General features: G+C 35.9%; 1 protein-coding gene across 2 annotated transcripts; it reads right to left on the bottom strand.

Annotated features, from left to right (window-relative positions):
* Positions 1-631: 631 nt before the first annotated feature.
* Positions 632-15,467, bottom strand: GRL (transcription activator). 2 transcript variants are annotated; one of them, XM_021974798.2, is made up of 24 exons: positions 15,298-15,467; positions 14,250-14,678; positions 14,074-14,148; positions 13,538-13,618; positions 12,749-12,829; positions 12,512-12,594; positions 12,209-12,293; positions 10,980-11,105; positions 10,727-10,834; positions 10,467-10,511; positions 10,243-10,385; positions 9,589-9,721; positions 8,488-8,598; positions 8,292-8,370; positions 5,722-5,915; positions 4,807-4,952; positions 4,209-4,290; positions 3,998-4,108; positions 3,505-3,630; positions 3,268-3,407; positions 3,060-3,156; positions 1,987-2,978; positions 1,508-1,720; positions 632-1,367 (listed from the first exon to the last, which is right to left on the bottom strand). In XM_021974798.2, exons 2-24 carry the CDS (start codon positions 14,655-14,657, stop codon positions 878-880), a joined length of 4,149 nt encoding a protein of 1,382 aa, XP_021830490.1. In that variant the 5' UTR covers positions 14,658-14,678; positions 15,298-15,467; the 3' UTR covers positions 632-877. The 2 variants fall into 2 exon arrangements, with proteins under 2 accessions (XP_021830490.1, XP_021830489.1); XM_021974797.2 differs by having other exon boundaries at positions 10,243-10,511.
* Positions 15,468-18,781: the final 3,314 nt, after the last annotated feature.

Genomic DNA, 18,781 nt, shown 5'->3' on the forward strand with positions numbered 1-18,781 from the left:
CACTAACAGGAATTGAAATCACAGTAAATAATTGATAAAGCGAGGTATAACTTATTTTGATGTGAGAACGATTTCTTGGAACTTGGATATAAAGAGAGACTACAAATAAATAGATCTTTGTGCATGTTTTATGAAGTTCGGTTTCTGTGGCAAGAATTGGGATGGAAGGGTACATCTCAAATTTCTTTTGATGTGCGCATATCATTTTGTTAACTTAAATAATTTTACTGCTGACACTCCACATTTTACGTGTTCGATTACGGGACAAAGTAAAAAAGCATTTACCCATTTCCAATTTCATCATTTACCAAGGTCTTATTCTGAATCGCGGATTAGCTCAAGGTCAAGAAGGTTCAAATCTTCATTGTGGATTAATCTATATGGAAGCCATGTACTATGTGATTGATGCATCATAAACTTTAAAAAAATATGGTAAATCAGGAAAATATCGACTTCTCTCTTCGTTTTTATCAAAAGAAAATTTATTCATTATGTCTAGAAGGCTTATGTGCAGGAGCTGCGCACCTCGTTGGCTAGTTACAAATCTTTGTTGCTTTGTTTCTTCTTTTATTTTCCTTTTCCCACTAAAAGAAACTGAATTCATGGTAAATAATTGATAACGCATGGCAGATTTTGAAGTACATAGCTTAATAAACAGACTGGATGTACACAGAGTGACACCAATAGGGCGAATTTACAAGATCAAGTCCACTTATAAGGACGAAACTTTGCTCAGCAACCCTAGATATGCAATTTGTCAAAATTTGTATAAACTAGCTCATCTATCTAATATGTGGTTGAAGGACTGAGCATTGACAAAATTACAGAGTATATAAATTACCATCCCTTTATACCCCTTTAACTCGTGCTTGGTTTTTTACTTGTATGATATTGGACCGGATCTTGAGACAGCAAACCTTGGCAGCGGACTGGGGCCGGTACTTCCTGAACTTGAGCCTTCCACAAACTTAACTTTACTACGGCTTGAGCTGTAATCCAAAGGCCCTGAACGACGAACATTCCGTTGCCTGCTTTCACTGCTCCGTAAGCTTCCACTGTCGGTATCATAAAGGTGCTCCTGGCCATGGGATGATGATCCTTTGAAATAACCTGAATCATACTGGGGAGTGGGGTCACCACGGGGCTGTCGTACTACAGGAGATGAATGCGTGAGTGATGCAGCAGGTGAATGGCGAGGTGAACCACTTAGTAATGCGAGTGGCGTAGATGGAGAATTTTCATAATACTGGCTGTATATCGAACGGAGAATGGCATACGGAACATGGGGTTCGAGAGAGCTTCTTGGAAGATAAGGTGATATCTCACAAAGTTGGTCTAGGAAAATTAGCTGTGCTACAAGATGAGATCTGTGAAGAACAGTTGAAATCATTAGCAGCTTGCACATGGTTAAGTAGGAGAATTGAGAATTTTGACAGTCAATGACACCATGAATTTTGAAATCATTAGCAGCTTGCATGACCATTTCTGTAAAGATAAATCAGTGTACCTGTTAGCTTCACTCCATGAATCCAATATAATGCCTGCAGAGAATTTGACAAAGAGCTGCATTGAGGATTTTATGCTTGCTTCAGCTGACAAACGACTTTGACTTTCAAGGTCCCCTGTATCAACAGCATGTCCATTTGAGAGAGATTGTCTTTGCTGATGCTCACGTTCCAGTCTAACAAACTCGCTTCCTGCAATTACAGCACTAATGCACCTGCAAACAAAATTTATTCGTGATAGGCATTAATACATTTCTCAAAAAGACCAAAAACATTTTATTTCTCAATCAATGAACACGGAAGAATCAAGAAATTACATAAACAAATATATACCAATTGAACTAAGCACTACTGGGTAGGTATAGGTTTGGATCATTTTGCCCTTAGTAACTTTAAAGAAAAAAAAATTTCCATCTTGTATTAAGAAGTATCTAGCATAAAATATAGTTCTATTTTATGGTAAAAGTAAATGCAAGCCCACCTTGCCAAGCAATGGATATTGTTATTGAAGCCCCCCGTGTCCACATTGAAGGCAGTGGTATTCCAAATATTAGATGTCATGAAGGTAGCAAATAAATAAGGCAAGAAGCTCCATGAACCATCATTGGCACCTCCAACCTCTTCTAAGATCAATCTCACCCATTGAGAATCATGATCGTAGACTACACCAAAATTGTTTGTCACACTTTTCAATCTCCTGATTTCTATCTTTTCAGGTATTTCTTCAGGTATATGCTTAGCTATCCCAGTCAATAATGAATGTATCAAGGGCGCACCTTCTAAGAGCACAGCTCCAGAAGCTTCAGCTAGAAGTCTATCAAAAGCCAAGGCCAGCCCAGCTTGAACGCAAAACCCAATCACGGTGTCTATATCGACTATCTGCTTTATTGATGCCTCTCTTTCTGTTCGGTCACCAGAATGAAGGCTGCCAGAAACTGCTTCTAGCACTTCACGGTTTGATCTCAATGATGTGTCAATACAATTTAAAAGTGCAGCAGTGTGTTCTTTCAGCATTCTGTCTAGCCTGTCAACTCCATAGCCACCAAAAATCCGAACAAAGGCCTTCAGTTCTTTAAGATCAGTGACTGAATCAGCAAAATATCCGCCAACAGGCCTTGTGCTCTTGAAGCATTTGTGAATTGGAGCAAAAAGGATTCCGGCACCAGATATATCCTTGATTATATTTTCGATGTACCAGTTGCAAACAGCCTCAGTGGCTGATCCGGTGTGTTGCTCTGCTGGCTTGTCAAACAAATGTAAAGAAGAAACTGGTCCTGAGAAGGCCTCTGAGAGCAGAACTTCTCGAATACCCTGAGTTAGGTCCATGCTAATGTGCTGCTCTGCCAGATGGATGATGCTTATGTGTCTGCGAATAAGTGACTCCAGAACAGAAGGCCGTTGGAGATCATTATCAGTTTTCAGTGCTGAAAGCAATCTTCTCCTAAGGTTCCCAAGGATGCATTCTCTCATGTACTGTAAAAAATGATTGGTATACCTCAGAAAAATGCAAGAATTGCATCATCTTGTGGTTGAAGAAAAAAGAGAATGCCTTACCTCCCTTAAGACAAAAACATGGTTTAGAACACATATTGGCTCCATATCATTCAAAACTGAGCATAGATTGGTCAGTCTCTGCACCGCAGCTTCTAACCTGCCATTACCAAGAAAAAACAAAGGCACTGTTAGCTGTGTCAATATTGGACTTTAAAAGAGTGCAATGCAAAACATATTCTGCATGAAACTAAGATGACTAATGACTTACATTTTAATAGAACTATTATTTTCAGGATGACTCTCCTGACCAGGAAAAGAAAAACCAGATGGTCCCTTTGGAGATTTAGCTGAAGGAATCGATACTCTTGATGCATAATTCATATAATACGCTGCCTGCTCTGGAAGAAGCTGAATATTTTCACAAAATCAGTTTTGTAAATATAACTGATGGCAACTGTTTCTTATTTCCGTGTGTTACAACATTAAATCAGATAAAAGTGATTACCTGGATCTCAAGGGCACCAAATCCTCCTTCAGAATCAAGGATGTTGATTAGTCCCTCCAGTCCTCCCATTATTGATTCAATGAGAGATTCAACATAAAGGACTGCATCCCTGCCAATTTTAGTTACCTGCTTTCAAAAGGAGTTAAGCAGAGTCATTTCATTTCTGGTCTCATGCATCCATGTGCATGCTGAAGCATCATGAGGTTTCAGTAAAATGAACTCCCAATTGTCTTATCTAATCAATAACTTCGGGGTAAAATGTTATTTTCATCTTCCCAGTAAAAGATGATAAAAGCATCTTTATCAACCTGGAATCTTGAAGGAAAAAAAAAAGCTCAAACAAAGGCTCATTATCACTTTCTATAAATAACTTAAGAAAAGAAAACAGTTATGCATGCAACTTTATTTAAAGAATAAATAATGCATGTTGTGACACGTAGATATGTCTGGAAAATTTTAAGGGCAGGTTGAGGAACTTGAGTTTATGGATCACCTCTTCTGGAACAATGGGAGAGGCACACTCCGGAAAACTACTTGCAACACCAAGCCATGCACAGCAATGCTGTGGACGACCTTCTGGGCCAAACATAGTGTTCCTGAAGACCTATTTAAAGATAAAATAGAAAATCAATTTTAACTTGTCTCAAGTTTTTGGTTAACTAAAGGGGAGCTAGCAAACCAATTACAGCTAATGAGAAACTTACTGCTGTAAGGTGCTGATGGTAGAAATACAACTTCTTAAGGCTCGCATGCTTCGATAATTGAGATTCCAGTTCGTCAACACATCTGATTTGAAACAGATACGTATGTGCTATTATTGTCACTATGACAAATTCAAATGCATATGCAGCCATGTTTTAATCTAATAATGAACGTTGGAGATGAAAGCATTTTATTTACTTCAGCAATTGCTTAACAGATATTTCAAGTATTAACTAAGAAACTATTATGATCATATTATGCTCAACACAATTGACCATAGTCAATTAGATCTTCATTTAACTTCTTGTGAGACTTTTCAGGTAAAACATTGTGCTATCCTGAATCCTAAGGTAACGTAATAAAAATGACAATTACCTTCTTTTTTTCCTTTAAATATCCTAGAAGACTCATATGTCCTATGACTAACGGCACTTCAGAATCAAAGGAATCACTTAGAAATGGCCTCTATTACTCACCAATAAAATTTTTAATGAACACTTTTCCCAATTGTTACATACAGTTGTAACTCGTAAGTATTACTAACTGCAATGATGACTACAAAATCCATCACAACGGTCAAAACTAAGTCAGAAAGAGCACCTCGACCAATTGTATGCAGCATTTCCTTCCGATAATAAGCCTTCTTTCCCTGTAGAAACTGTAGCTTTCTCCAAATGTCTTATGTTTATAGATGATCGGGAAGATGTGACTATCATCAATATTGATAACCAATCCTTTCGGAATTCCTGAGTAGAAATCACAAAATTAACACTCCTATGTAAATTGAGAACTAGGATACTGGAGCAATGAGTACAATATTGAGAACAATTATTTATATAGAGCAATACAATGGGGGATGAGTTAGGCACTATGCTATGAAATAAAACAACTAAAAGTAAATAGACTTGATTGCATAAAGTATATTTTAAAATTTTTTAATTAAAAGAAAATCTGATGTAGCTTAAAACTCTGATAAGGTTTTGTAGAAATTTGTTGGACATGTGGGACTAGCACTTCTGATTAATTAACATAATTGAAGCCCATTTAATTAATTAACTCCACTCCCCACCACAAAAAGAAATAAGGCTACATGTTTTACAATTCCAGCTATTCTCTAATCAAGTAGTTTATTTATACAACAAAAAAGTAGAATTAAAGTGTACATTACACATACACACAACATCTTCCTCTTGCCAACAAGAGGGACAGAGACAGTAAATGCTTCCAACCAATGCCTACTGATATATCCATGACTATCTCTAAAATAATTTCCTCTAAACACAATTTATAATCCTTAGACAGTTCATATCAGTCTAGTAATCTACAGCTATTTTAGCACCTAGATGTAAATTAAAGTGATGAAATAAGAAATGAGAAACTCTATATGCAAGAGAGGTGCCAAATAAACACAGGCAAATATATATATCAGAATCTACAGGAAACATCTATTTGGCATCCAAAGACCTCGGGAGATTTATTCTAAAGAAAATAGAGCATAGTCTGCAGATTTCTTACAGATAGATCACATGTAATGGCAGATACATTTTCACCCTGTGGTTTTGGTATGTTTTCAAGCTGCTGAACAATCTGCTGGAAAAGACCTTTCAAGCTTGAATCTAAGTCAAGAGCCACCATCCCAGGGGTATTCAACAAATACCGGATTCTACCAGCACAAGAAGAAAGGTATGATAGTGCATAACCTCGAATCGCTGCATATAAGTTCGCAAAGCATAAAAATAAAGTACACTTTATTTTTAGAAGAAATCTCTTACTGCAGTAATAAAACAATGTTCGACACATCCATTTTCAATTAAAATCACATACAAATTCCAAGTTTATATGCGTTGAATATTGGTCAAGTGTCAAAGAGCATATGTCGTTACATTTTTGGGTTCTGCATTCTCGCTGAAGTAATAATTTAAACATACATAAAGATTTCTATATATATAAATTATCATATTTGTGGATGATGTTATGGTCAGAAAAGGGTTTGGGGGCAGGTGGAGAAGCTGGATTAGAGGTTGTCTTGAATCGGCTAATTTTTCGATTATGATCAATGGCAGACCTAGAGGCAAGTTTAAGGCATCTAGAGGGTTGAGACAAGGGGACCCTCTTTCTCCTTTTCTTTTCTTATTGGTGATTGACGTGCTCAGCCGCATCCTTGAGAAAGCTCAGGATTTGGATGTGTTTCACGGTCTTGTTGTTGGCCATGATTTGGTGGAGGTTTCTCACCTCCAATTTGCCGACGACACGATGTTCTTTATCGGGGACAAGTTGGAGTATTGGCATAATCTTCTTCAAATGCTTGAGTTGTTCTGTTTCATTTCAGGTATGAGAATTAATAAGGAGAAATGTTCGTTAATAGGCATTAACCACAATGAAGGGGTCGTGTCTGGGCTGGCTGAGGCTTGGGGCTGCGAGTTGGGAGTCTGGCCTACTTTGTACTTGGGTCTCCCCCTTGGTGGGAACCCCAGAATTCTCAGTTTTTGGGATCCGGTTGTGGAGAGGGTTGAGAAAAGGCTGCAAAAATGGAAAAAGGCTTGTTTATCCAAAGGAGGTAGGCTAACTTTGATTCAGGCCGTCTTGAGCAGCATTCCCATTTATTACATGTCTCTCTTCAAAATGCCATCTCGTATTGTGAAGTATGTTGAGAAGCTGATGAGAGACTTCTTGTGGGAGGGCATGGACGATGGGAAGACCTCTCATTTGGTTAAGTGGGAGGTCGTTGGAAGATTAAAAAGCAACGGAGGCTTAGGGGTGGGATCGTTAAATTCAAGAAACAAGGCGTTGTGTGCCAAATGGCTGTGGCGGTTTCCCAAGGAACCTGATTCTCTTTGGCACAAAGTGATAAGTAGCATTTATGGGGAGAGCGCCAATGGTTGGAATGCGATAGTCCTGTCGCGTAGTTCTTGTCGTAACCCATGGAATAATATTTCTAGTGGTTACCCTGTGTTTCTTCTTGGGTGTGATCTTGTGGTGGGATGTGGTGAAAAGGTGAGATTTTGGGAGGATGATTGGTGTAGGGGTGGAGTTCTCAAAGAGGTTTTTCCCAGACTTTTCAATCTGTCCAGCAAACAGAATGCCAACATTTCTACAATTGTGAGGCACGGAGTGTTTCCTCACAATTGGGATTTGGGGTTCAGAAGAAATCTCACAGTGGGGGAATTTGATGAGGTGACTAGGCTGTTGGTCCTCCTGGAAGAAGTTAGACTTAACCCTTCTAGGATGGATTACAGAAGATGGAAGCTAGATCATTCAGAGATGTTCTCTTGCCATTCCTTCTATTCCTTCATTCAAGATAACGGGTCTGTGGAGGTTTTTCCTCCGTACAATCAAATCTGGAAAAACAAAACTCCCCCAAAGGTCAAAATTCTCGTTTGGCAAGTTGCTATTGGAAAAGTTAACACTTGTGACCTTATGCAGCAGCACCGCCCTTTTATGTGTTTATCCCCCCACTGGTGCGTGTTATGTAACTCAGATGGGGAGTGTGTGGATCATTTGTTCATACATTGCCCTTATTCAATTGAGATATGGTGGTTATTGCTGAAGGAAGTTGGAGCTGTCTGGGTCATCCCTAAAGGTTGTTTTCAGTTACTTTCTTCCAATTTTGTTGCGCTGGGTAAGGGGAGAAAGGCTAAAGTTCTTTGGGGCTGCTTATTACATGCAATTTTCTGGAATATCTGGTTAGAGCGGAACAGAAGGATTTTCGAGGACTATAAGGGGGTTGGGGTGGATGAGCTTTGGGATAGAGTGAAATTTTGGGCGGCTCTATGGGCGTCCGTCACCAATGTTTTTAAGGATTTGTCTGCCTCTGTTATAAGTCAGGATTTGTGTGTGGCAGTGAAGTGATGCTTTCCTAGTTTTTTCGCTTGCTTCTGTCTTTCTGTTTTCTCCTTGGCTGTTGTTTCTGTTTAGGCCTGTTGTTTGTGGGTGCTTCTGTTTGCTCCTTGTCTTTACTATGTGGATTCCTTATCCACCTGTTTTGTGTTTCTTGTTTCTTATTTGAATATATAAGTTTCTATTCAAAAAAAAAATATTTCCACTATTGAGAAAAATGACATGGCACATATTAAGTTCAAACTAACCAGCAATGTACTTGCGTACTAAACAGCATAGATGGTCCATTCCATCTAATAAGAACCCGATAGTTGGATCACTCGGGTCCTGCAAACAAAAGAAAAGCACAAAGTTGAAATCAAGCACTTCGTTATCAGGTTGAACATACCAGGATAAGAAATTTATCATGACGGATCTCAACAGGTATGGGCAAACATGGCTTACTATGTCAACTGGTACAATTCGAGTGGTTTTAGATTTTGATGACGCAATTCCAACATGTTGGAAATACCAGATGACCTCACATTGAGCAAAAGCCAAGGCAGAGAATACCATCTGTAGGATACATCAGATAATCATAATATTATCAATAAGCACTAGAGAGTATCATCGTGAAAAACTTTGTGGACAAAACCCAGCGGTCATTGACAGATAGAGAAGAAAAACCAATGGAGAAAATTATCACCACAACTGATTGGTTGAAGAGTTTCTTCATATCACACTTTCAAGACTGACTCTCCAGTTTTTAACTTATCCAATTGTGAATGTATTAACTATTTCAAGCATTTTAGGATAAAAGGCTCCATAGGCATCAGCAGTCGGCACTAACCAGAGTTCAGAAGAATAAGGGAGCACTGTGATTTTTGACTCAAACCCGACCTTTTCAAACAAGAAAAAATACAGACTACAAGTTCTGAAATTGCTGCAAAAGTTGTCATCAATTTACATAAGTATGTCACTACCCATCTCCTACCTCCTCAAGTGAGGAATCAAGATAAAGTTTGTTTTTAAGGAAAAAGTTATTTATTAAGATAAAGTTCAGTAAAAAGTTATAACTGATTGTCAACGGAGTAGGAGTAGGACATGAAAAAAATGGGGCATTCAAAACCGTAATCATACACACATAGCAGATCAAATATTTGAAGCAAGTAGAAACTGTTGATTTTCCTTTCCTTTTATTATTTCGGGTAAACTTCTACAAAATTCACCCAGGAAAGGAACTTAAGACGAAATAAACCAAAAAATCACTAGTAAAAATAACTTAAATAACTACAAAACTTTTTCATTCTCGAAAGAAGTCTTTTGAGACTTCATATGCTTAGTAAATTAACAAGAATCTGTTGTTATGGTAAACATCCATCTCCTGAGTAAATTTATGCCAACTTGTCATTTATAACTTGATGTGTTAATAGGAGATTCTCTAAGGTTTTTCCAATGCCTGAAAATGTTTCCTGAAAAATCCAATAATTTCCACCCCTTCCAGAATACACATTACAAGGAACACATGTAACCACTTCGTACAAAGAAACTGCAATGACAATGTACCTGTATGTTTGGAGCCAACAAACTAGGCTGATCAGTGAAGAAAAGCACCATTCTTCCAATCTCTTGCTTTAACAATATTCTCCTCTCACGATGAATGGCATCACACGAGAGTAATGCTTGCTCATGCACTTCACTGCATCAAGTGACCATTTTATTATATTCAATGCACATGGTGCCACAAACATCATCAAGCATAAAGAAATTCATTTGATGAGAACTAAGGGTTACTGATGGATATTTGAAACCTGAATACGGATATGCCCTCATGGGATACATGCAAATGAGAATTTCTATATCATTATTACACCAGGTATATTATGAAGTATTGAATGATATGGGACACCACATGGATACATTAACATGATAAGTTTGGAACTACTAGTGTGTTACTTCTTGTGTTTGGCTTGATCTACATTGTTATGTCCATTATGCAAAACACTCCACCTTGACACCACTTGCATAAGCAAAACAACATCAAGGATTCAAAGGTCATCTTGCAACAAATTTGGGCAGACTACTTCAGCTGGCAACTAGATTTTTTTTTTTTTAAACTTTGTGCACAGAACTATTAAATGTGTTACTTTTCTCTCATTCTTATTTCTGGTAAGTTCCAAGTTCAGCTTTTCATATTTAGACTTTGATTTATGTACGTACCTTATCATTTTCTCAACTTGCTTTGCTACACTATACTCCAGATCTGCTTCTTTTTGCTTCGTACGACCAGACTTTGCCATCTTCTTTGATTCTAAAATTCGTGGCAGGACATATAGTTGATAATCCTCATGCAAAAGTATATACTGCATGTTTAAGTTACAACAATAAGCTACTGAAAATGATGGAAGTAGTTTGAACGACAGAAAACAGGCAGCAAAAATCACCTCGTCCCTGAACAATGTAAGAACCAGATTTTCTTTCAATACGACCTGAAAGCCATGACAGAGAAATAAAAATAAGGAAAAATCCAAACACATTATGCATGATAAATATAACAAAAAGCACCTACCTACATATAAAAATAGAACTCATAAGGCAAATGCCAAAAATATGCATGTCTTCTATTCCATTTAAGATTGTTCAATTCAAATTCAATATAAAATTGGCAAGAATAATTAGAAATCATGAACAGTGTAAGGTTTACCAGAGCAATATCAATGCTAGTGACACGAAGAAGCTCATCAGGACAAACAAGATACCCAAATAATACCCATTCACGATAAGAGGTGACGTTTGCTAGATCCTGAGCTCTCTGCAAATGGAACATAACATTAACCATATAATGCAGTTTGCAATAGCACCACTCTAACAAACCATTCAGATTAACAATATAAAAAGGAGAAACAATTTAGCAGATTTTGGCCAGTTTTAAAATTAATAATAGCGAAGATGTCTACCAAGGGGTGGGCAGAATTTGTAAGTATGTCTGGATATCGAGGATGATATGGACTTAAAAAACCCTCATTTCTGAGCTTTCTTGTATCAGTTGACAGAAAAATAATAGGACCCACAGCCTCTAGCACCTGGAAAAGAAAAATGAAATTTAGTGGTAATAAATTTTCTACACTAAATATTATTAACATAATTTTCTAAATTAATGGTTGTTCAAACTTCAAATATGACTGATTAAACTTCAAAAGTCAAATAGGTGATATTTCATGCCACGTAGTTTCTCAACATGAATTCCTTGTATCAAATAGCAAATAAGATCTAATGATTCTAAACCCTCACAAACCCACTAAAGGTTCCTTTGCATTTTTTATCCGCTGCTCAGAGATTGATAGAGGAATAAGGATGTGGAACAAACACCATCAGACTAGTAGTTTATTAAGATTTCCAATTTCCAATTTCATATAATGTATTTCTTTTCCATTTTGACAATTAAAACTTTACAAATTTATAAATAAACCCAATCCTAGACATGTATTTATAAAAAAAAACCCAAACACTATTTAAACATAGAAACACACCCAAAATCAACCCCAAAATCAACAATTGTATATTTTTTGGGTGTGTTTATAAATGGGTTTTGAGTGTGTGTAAGGATGGGTTTTGGGTGTGTTTATAAAGTGTTTTGGGTGTTGGGTTTTTTTATAATTTCAGCCCCCATTTTGGGTGTTTTAGTGAAACTCCCTTAAAACTTCTACTAAAATTGCCAAAAAAAACTAGTGTACCTAATCCACATGGATATTTTTTTTTTTTGAATAGAAACGAATGTATTAAGATAGGAGCAAAATACAGCAGTGGATAAGGAATCCACAGAAGACAGAGAAACAGACTAAAAAACAAAACAACCCAGCGCCCACAGACCACAAAGAAAACCCAGGACAAGCCAACACCCTAGACAAACCCAAACGAAGCCCTCAACGAACTGGACCTAATCCACATGGATATTGATTTCAAGGTAATGAAAAACTCCCAAATACTACGTGAGATCCTTCTGAAAAGACTACTTAAGAGGCACAATTCATATGTTACAATGTCATCAATGAAAAGCAAAACTATACTTTTTGTTATCAATTATGACACTCGAGGAGGGGATTTGACCTCGGGGCCTCCTCTTCATGCCCCAGCAACAAAAACATAATTATCAAAACAACATTGATAAATTAAAGCACAAACTAACCTCTCCAATACGTGGGCTCACAAAATTTAGGTCTTCTTTTAATCCTTTCAATGGTGGATCATAACTGTCTATAAACTGAACCAACCTATTATCAACAGAAACAAAAACATAAGGTCTAATGGTTTAAGCAGGAACAATAAGAATAGAGATTTCAACATTCAGTTAGGGCATAAACATTTTCATGGACTTCTTTAGAGGTTAATGCTATTACAACAAAACCAAAGCAATACATAAGTAAATTGAATTAATACAAGAATGACATGCAGCAAAAACAAGTAACTTATAACTAAAAATAGATCCTACCGATGATAAAAATCACAATCTCGGTCGTTTCTGGACATGGAATGCAAAAGGTTATACATTTGTAGCATCATTTTCCTTGGCATCTGTTATAGCATAGTGTTAGCAGAACATCAAGTACAGGAATTAACTTATATGCATGCCCCATTAAGACAAAGCAATTAAGTTCTCAAAAAAATAGACAGTGACAAGAAACAGATACTGAAAAAAAAAAGAAGAGAAGAACAGAAATTAACTTACCTTCTCAGAGAAAAGGTTAACGCGGACAAAGGAGCAAAAGAGATCCATAAATGCATGTAGTATAAGCGAGTTCTGATGGGGCTGCAAAATACTGCGCCAAGTTATTAGAGATGCCATGTAGAAACCTTAGTGTTTTAAACAACAAAGTCATCTAGAATATGTAAGGAAATAATGCAAACATTATTCTATTCTGTCAAAATTCCTTGTAAAATGTGACCTTAATTTACATGTTCACTGCCTAATAAAGTAAAAGTATATATTGGGAAGCATTTTATCAATTCATCCCTGCTGTATGTCATCAAATCAGTTACATTGAAACATTATGTTTGTTACTATCACAAAAAAAAAGGTGCAAGATAGACATTGAGGCTCCTCTTGTGTCTGAAAAATTGAATTGAAACTTTTCATTACAAACCTATATTTACATGATCATTTTCATGTACTTCTATCTTCATATGGCTGCTTCTAACAAGCACTATACATCTGATTTCCACAAGTATCGTGACATTTACTAATTAGACTAACATGTTGTTAACAATCCCATTCGTTTACATAACAGGAAACAATATTTATTCAACTTTCTCGATCTACACGTTCACCATGTATCAGTGAGTGTATGAGGACAGAGATATCAGAAAACCATAACTTTATGACATCAATTTTATGCTTCTGGATATCAATTTGTGTGGCATCATATATAGAGTTGAAATAGAGAAAAAAGTGTCAATATCATTGTTCCAGCCATAACCTATAATGCATAGAGGTAAAATAAATGATCATGAGACTCACCAACAAGGTAATAACTGTACTGCTCAGATCCAATATAAGTCGTAGAGCTTGTTCTCGAAAAGCCATCAAGTCAAGAAGTAGCTGATTCATGCAAAAGAAAAGCTATTAAATGACTCCATCTAAAATATGGTCATTTTCAAATCTATAAATGGGAAGCGAGCTAGTGATTTGCAGACCATCTCTCAAATCAAAAGCACCACCACCACCCCAACAACAAGAATAAATGCTTATAATCATTCATGCAATAACTCCTGGACTGGCCATTTATCAAATTGTTGTTGACAAACTTGCCACAAATTTAGACTTAGGTTTTAGCCTTTTATATATCAATAATAACTAATGAACTAATAGTTCATACCTAAACCTTTATAAAAGATAGATGAAACGAGTAAATGTAGACACTGACAAGAACTACCATGAGCTTAATTTAGCACCAAAAACATTAGACACCGGAAAACTAATAGTTCTATAGAAGCTTTATATAGAATATTCAGACAATGGAAGAATAAAAGTAAATGGAAATACTAACTCCGTACCTGGATCCATGGTTCCAAGCTTTGTAAATGAAGTTCTGCATTATCATGTAAGGCATCCCAAGCAACCTTATCAATCTGCATCAATATTATTCCATATTAACAATATTCAGCTAGCTCAGTAACGCTGACTACCATAAGAATACCTAATATTTAAATGAAAACAAATCAATTCTTACGCGGTCAAGCTGCAACTTGCTATAATGTTCAGGGAACTTCTTTGAGAGTAACAAGCAAATTCTTGGATGGTTAGGAAACACACCGGCTTTCCAAAATGCTTCTGAAAATACATGGCCAACTGGATCCGGGTAATCCAAAATTTGGTTCAACCTATATATTTTAGCCATAAGACCTTCTGCCACTTCAATTAGTTGAACTACCCACTGCATGTTCAATCCTTTGTGGGACCCGCCTGAACTATGGACATCAGGACCTGCATTCCTGGAGCTCCTCAAACTCATTGGAGAAGTTGTTTCTGGACCCAAGTACTCAGTCCATCTTGATGGACCCTCCCATTCTCGTGATCTCACTGAAGTCGGTGACAGTGAGGAATCTTGGCTAGAGAAATGTTGTCTCGATCTTGCCATTGGTAAGTAATCAAGACAATTCTGCATTTAGTCAAGATACTATAAGAGTAAGCAAGGATTTAAATTTGATATCAATGTTAAATTAGTCAGAAAAACTAAGAAAACATTAGATATAATCATAGAATGCATTGAAAATAACTAAATTTAATACATTTGAGATTAATTTGAAATTACTATATGCAAGAAACCATCTGAAGTTCTGGTAATAAACTATTTCCTTCTAGAAAAACTGGCCGGGAAAGACCTCCAATGAATTGAGTTTGAACTAGTAAATTAGTAAAATTAGAGAACAACCATTTCCTATATGTAGAGCATTTCATAGTTTGGACCATTTCCAAATTAGCAGCATTATGTAAAAAGCAAATATATCCAAAACAAGTAATTCTACCAAACAAACACTGTAGCAACCACATGAATCAGAATGCAAACAAAAAAAAATTCCCCATTTGGCTGCTCAGAGAATGAGAGATTGTACACTCAACTCAAGGAAGCGAAAATTGTAAGCATTGTTAATTCTTTCGTAGTTTCGAAGACTGTGTTCCCTTGTTTCTTTCCCACATTTTCTAGGGAGACAAACGGAGCAAGTACAGGGAGCAACAAAGAGAGAGAGAGAGAGAGAGAGAGAGTAGTAGTAACCTACAAGTCAAAGCTTCGAAGTTGAAACGTAGAGCAAATTGAGGTAGTTGAAGATCATGAAGCTCAGATCTGACTCTCTATACTGCCTTTAGGTTGTGAATTCTAATTTGTGAAGCAGCTGCACCATATGAGAATGAATGAGAGAGAGAGAGAGAGTGGTTTGTTTTGTGGGAGAGCTGGGAATTTGGTTTAATATATATTTATAATAAAAATAAAATGGTAATTTGTTTAATTAGTTAGAAAGTTTTAAGACAGGCGGGCGTGGCCCGTGGTCGGTTTCTTTTCTTTTTACTTTCTCAAACGGCGAAAGAGAGTAGAACAAAAGAAGAAGAAAATAACACTGTTTTCCCTTTCTTTTTCTGTTTTTTAACCTTTTTTTTCTTGCCATTACAAATCCGAATTTAATGTCACCCTCGACTTCCTTTTGCAGTCGTGTGAGTTTTGAAAATGCTAACAAAATCCTTATATATATATATAAATTTATTGTCAACAGAGAGTGGAAAGGACTTGGTTTTGCAAACCATTTATCTTAGTTTTAGTTCGAACCTTCATAACACCTTAACTGTGTGTGTTAGAAAACTATCCTCCTCCAATATTGTTTATATAAAAGAAAAACAAGTTTATTGTGAAAAATCAAATTATTTGTGTTTTACATATTCAATATTGATAAATGATATATTTAAAGTAGAACTACTCCAAAAACAAAAACAAAAAATTGAAATATGAGGTAGCTTAGGCCCTGTTTGATGTAATTGCATGAGCCACTATCTCTGCCTGACCAATTATACGAAGCCATATAATAACTTGTTTCAAATTCAAATTATTACATCATAGGGTAACAATATGAGGCCATATATATATATATATATATATATATATATTATTTTATTTATTATTATTATTTTTTTAAATCCCTCTTTGTATTTAAAAATTAATAGTTAGAAATGTGAATCATTTTACTTTTAAGGTACATTTTGAATAGCAATCACTTGATTTTGAGTACCTACAATACAAATGATTGGACCTAAAATGTATAGCTTAGTGGCACCCATGATATTATTATTGCCACATATATATTAAATTTATTTTATTATATTCTATATGAATAGCTTGACTTGCTTGATGATGTGGGTATAATATTTAGAAGGATGCACTCCTTGTCATTTATAAGGTGGAAGACATACTTGGCTTGGACATTAAGCAACCATCATTACATATTTATTTTATGTTTTTTTTCACTATTTTAGGGTGAGTGTGTGGATTGTAGGATGCTAAAACTGCAGAAATCAATTTTAAATATTTTTATAATAATGATTATTGTCTTTCTGGCCTTCAATATTATGATGGTAGTCATAAAATAAGTTGCCTCATTTGGGTATTTCACAGTTAAGATAATTATAGGATTATAAAATTTGCTTATGTGATAACGTATTATGGGTTCTAATTGGGCTTTGATAAAATGGGTCGGGTTGACCCAACTTGATACTAAGTCCTTGAAGCCCGAGCCCGCTTCAAAGTTGGACCAATTTGACAAGCTCTAATCCATCCATGGGTCGGAAGATTTTTTGGACGGTGGTAACAACCGAAACGGAAAAATAGGAAATAAAAAAAAAAGTTCAAGTGGGTTTCAATTTCATTAGACACATGATGAAGATTAACTATCCATTTGCTCAAAACCATTACATCTTGTTTGGTGGGTATGATTAGTAGTAGAATTATATTAAAATGAATGTGATTAGAATAAAATATAATCCCATTACAATTTCATTATGTGCATTTGTATAAGTAGGATAATTTATCCTACAAAAAATGTGGGATACATAATCCCACAACTCCAAACCTCAAGGCTCAAGAGCCGCGACACAACGTGTGAGAACCTATATTTTTTATAAAAACTATATATATATATATATATATATTATTACTTTAAAGAGATATTCATACTACACATTAATTATTTATTAATATAATTTTTCCTTATTTAATATTTATTATGAATACCTAAATGTTATAAAATCTTAAGCCTAGTATAAGATTATTCCTTTAGGTGAAAGATGGTACCATTCTTGTTTTCCACGTGTAGAGACTTGAAATTGGTTTTAATTAAGTCGCTAGGAACACAAGTTACTAGCAAATGACAAAATCAACCTCAATGAATGTATGTGCAATCTAATCTCAAAGGCTAACTTTATCATTTGGAGAAATTTTTAATGTAAAATCATCAAATTTTGGACAAACAATTATAAAAAAAGAGTTTTGTGAAAACAATCAGGGGGTGTTCTTATAATTTATGAAACCTCAAAGAATTTTATAAAAAAATCCGAATGTTAGGGCTCATTCGATAATGTTTTTAGAGCTCATTTTCTGTTTTTGTTTCCTGTTTTTCGCAAATACGCGTTCGGGGCATCGTTTTTGTTTTCCCTCACAAAACGTTTTCTAAAAACAAATCTAACTTTGTGAACAAAAGTTGAAAACGATAAAAAGTTGTTTTCAGTGTTTTCTGAAGACACAAGAATGCATCCCATCAACAATTTTAGCTCTCTTTCTTGACAATCGATAAATCCACCAATAGGAACAACACCCATCTTATCTGACTCCAAATCACACAAATCTGCAAACTAGGAAAAAAAATACAGAGGAAGAAGAAAAGAAAAACAAAACAGAGACAGGAAGAAGAACCACCACATACCCAACTCAACCACCATTATCACCCAATCGAACCACCACATACCCAGCTCAACACCATCAACACCCAATTAAACCACCACAACCATTAATTAGTGGAACGAGAGAGAGAGAGAGAGAGAGAGAGAGAGAGAGAGAGAGAGAGAGAGAGAGAGAGAGGGTCCTATAGGCTGGCTAAAGTGGGCTATAGCCCAGGTCACTTGATATTTTATAGCTCAAATTAATACCCTAGACCACCCAAGCAAGCCCAAGATACCCCCATCCTACCTAAATAAAATCCCATTAATTAACCCTACAAATAATTGTCTCTTGCGCATTAGACCATCCTTTAGCTTAGCCAACCTCTGCTCTTCGCAACAGACCATCCTTCAGCTTGATTTGTTGAATTGTCAAATATGATTTGCAATTGATTTTGGTGTTTTTATTTGTATCAAATAGAATTTGTTTATAATATAGATAATGAATCAATAATGAATTATTTTAATTTTGTGAAGACTAGGAAAGGTGCAACTTATATAAGTGTTATTTATATTTGAATTGCATGTTTATTTCTTGACTTTTTTTCTCACTAGTTTCTATGTACATGTGCTATATGCATTTTGAGGGGTTAGGCTTATTATGTCCCTCTGTGTATTTTTTTGTTATCAATGAAATTCGCTCGTATCATCGAGTTTTCTATCCTTTTAGCAGGTTTGTAAGTAAAGTAAATTTAGCCCACCCCATTTTGAAATCCTGGGTCTGTCCCTAGAGAGAGAGAGAGAGATGGGTGGGTTTATGGGATTCATGCCATAGAAGGAAGGAGG

This window comes from Prunus avium, chromosome 4 (assembly GCF_965620075.1).
Source record: "Prunus avium chromosome 4, drPruAviu1.hap1.1, whole genome shotgun sequence".
NCBI classification, from domain to species: Eukaryota; Viridiplantae; Streptophyta; class Magnoliopsida; order Rosales; family Rosaceae; genus Prunus; species Prunus avium.

What these genes read in the sequence shown, in the direction of transcription:
- GRL (XM_021974797.2), bottom strand. Translation starts at nt 14,657, where the DNA reads ATGGCAAGATCGAGACAACATTTCTCTAGCCAAGATTCCTCACTGTCA. An exon ending in GCTGCATACAATTGGTCGAG is followed by an intron (nt 4,291 to 4,806) that starts GTGCTCTTTCTG and finishes GTTTCAAATCAG; the next exon opens with ATGTGTTGACGAACTGGAAT. An exon ending in ATGTTTTTGTCTTAAGGGAG is followed by an intron (nt 2,979 to 3,059) that starts GTAAGGCATTCT and finishes CATTTTTTACAG; the next exon opens with TACATGAGAGAATGCATCCT.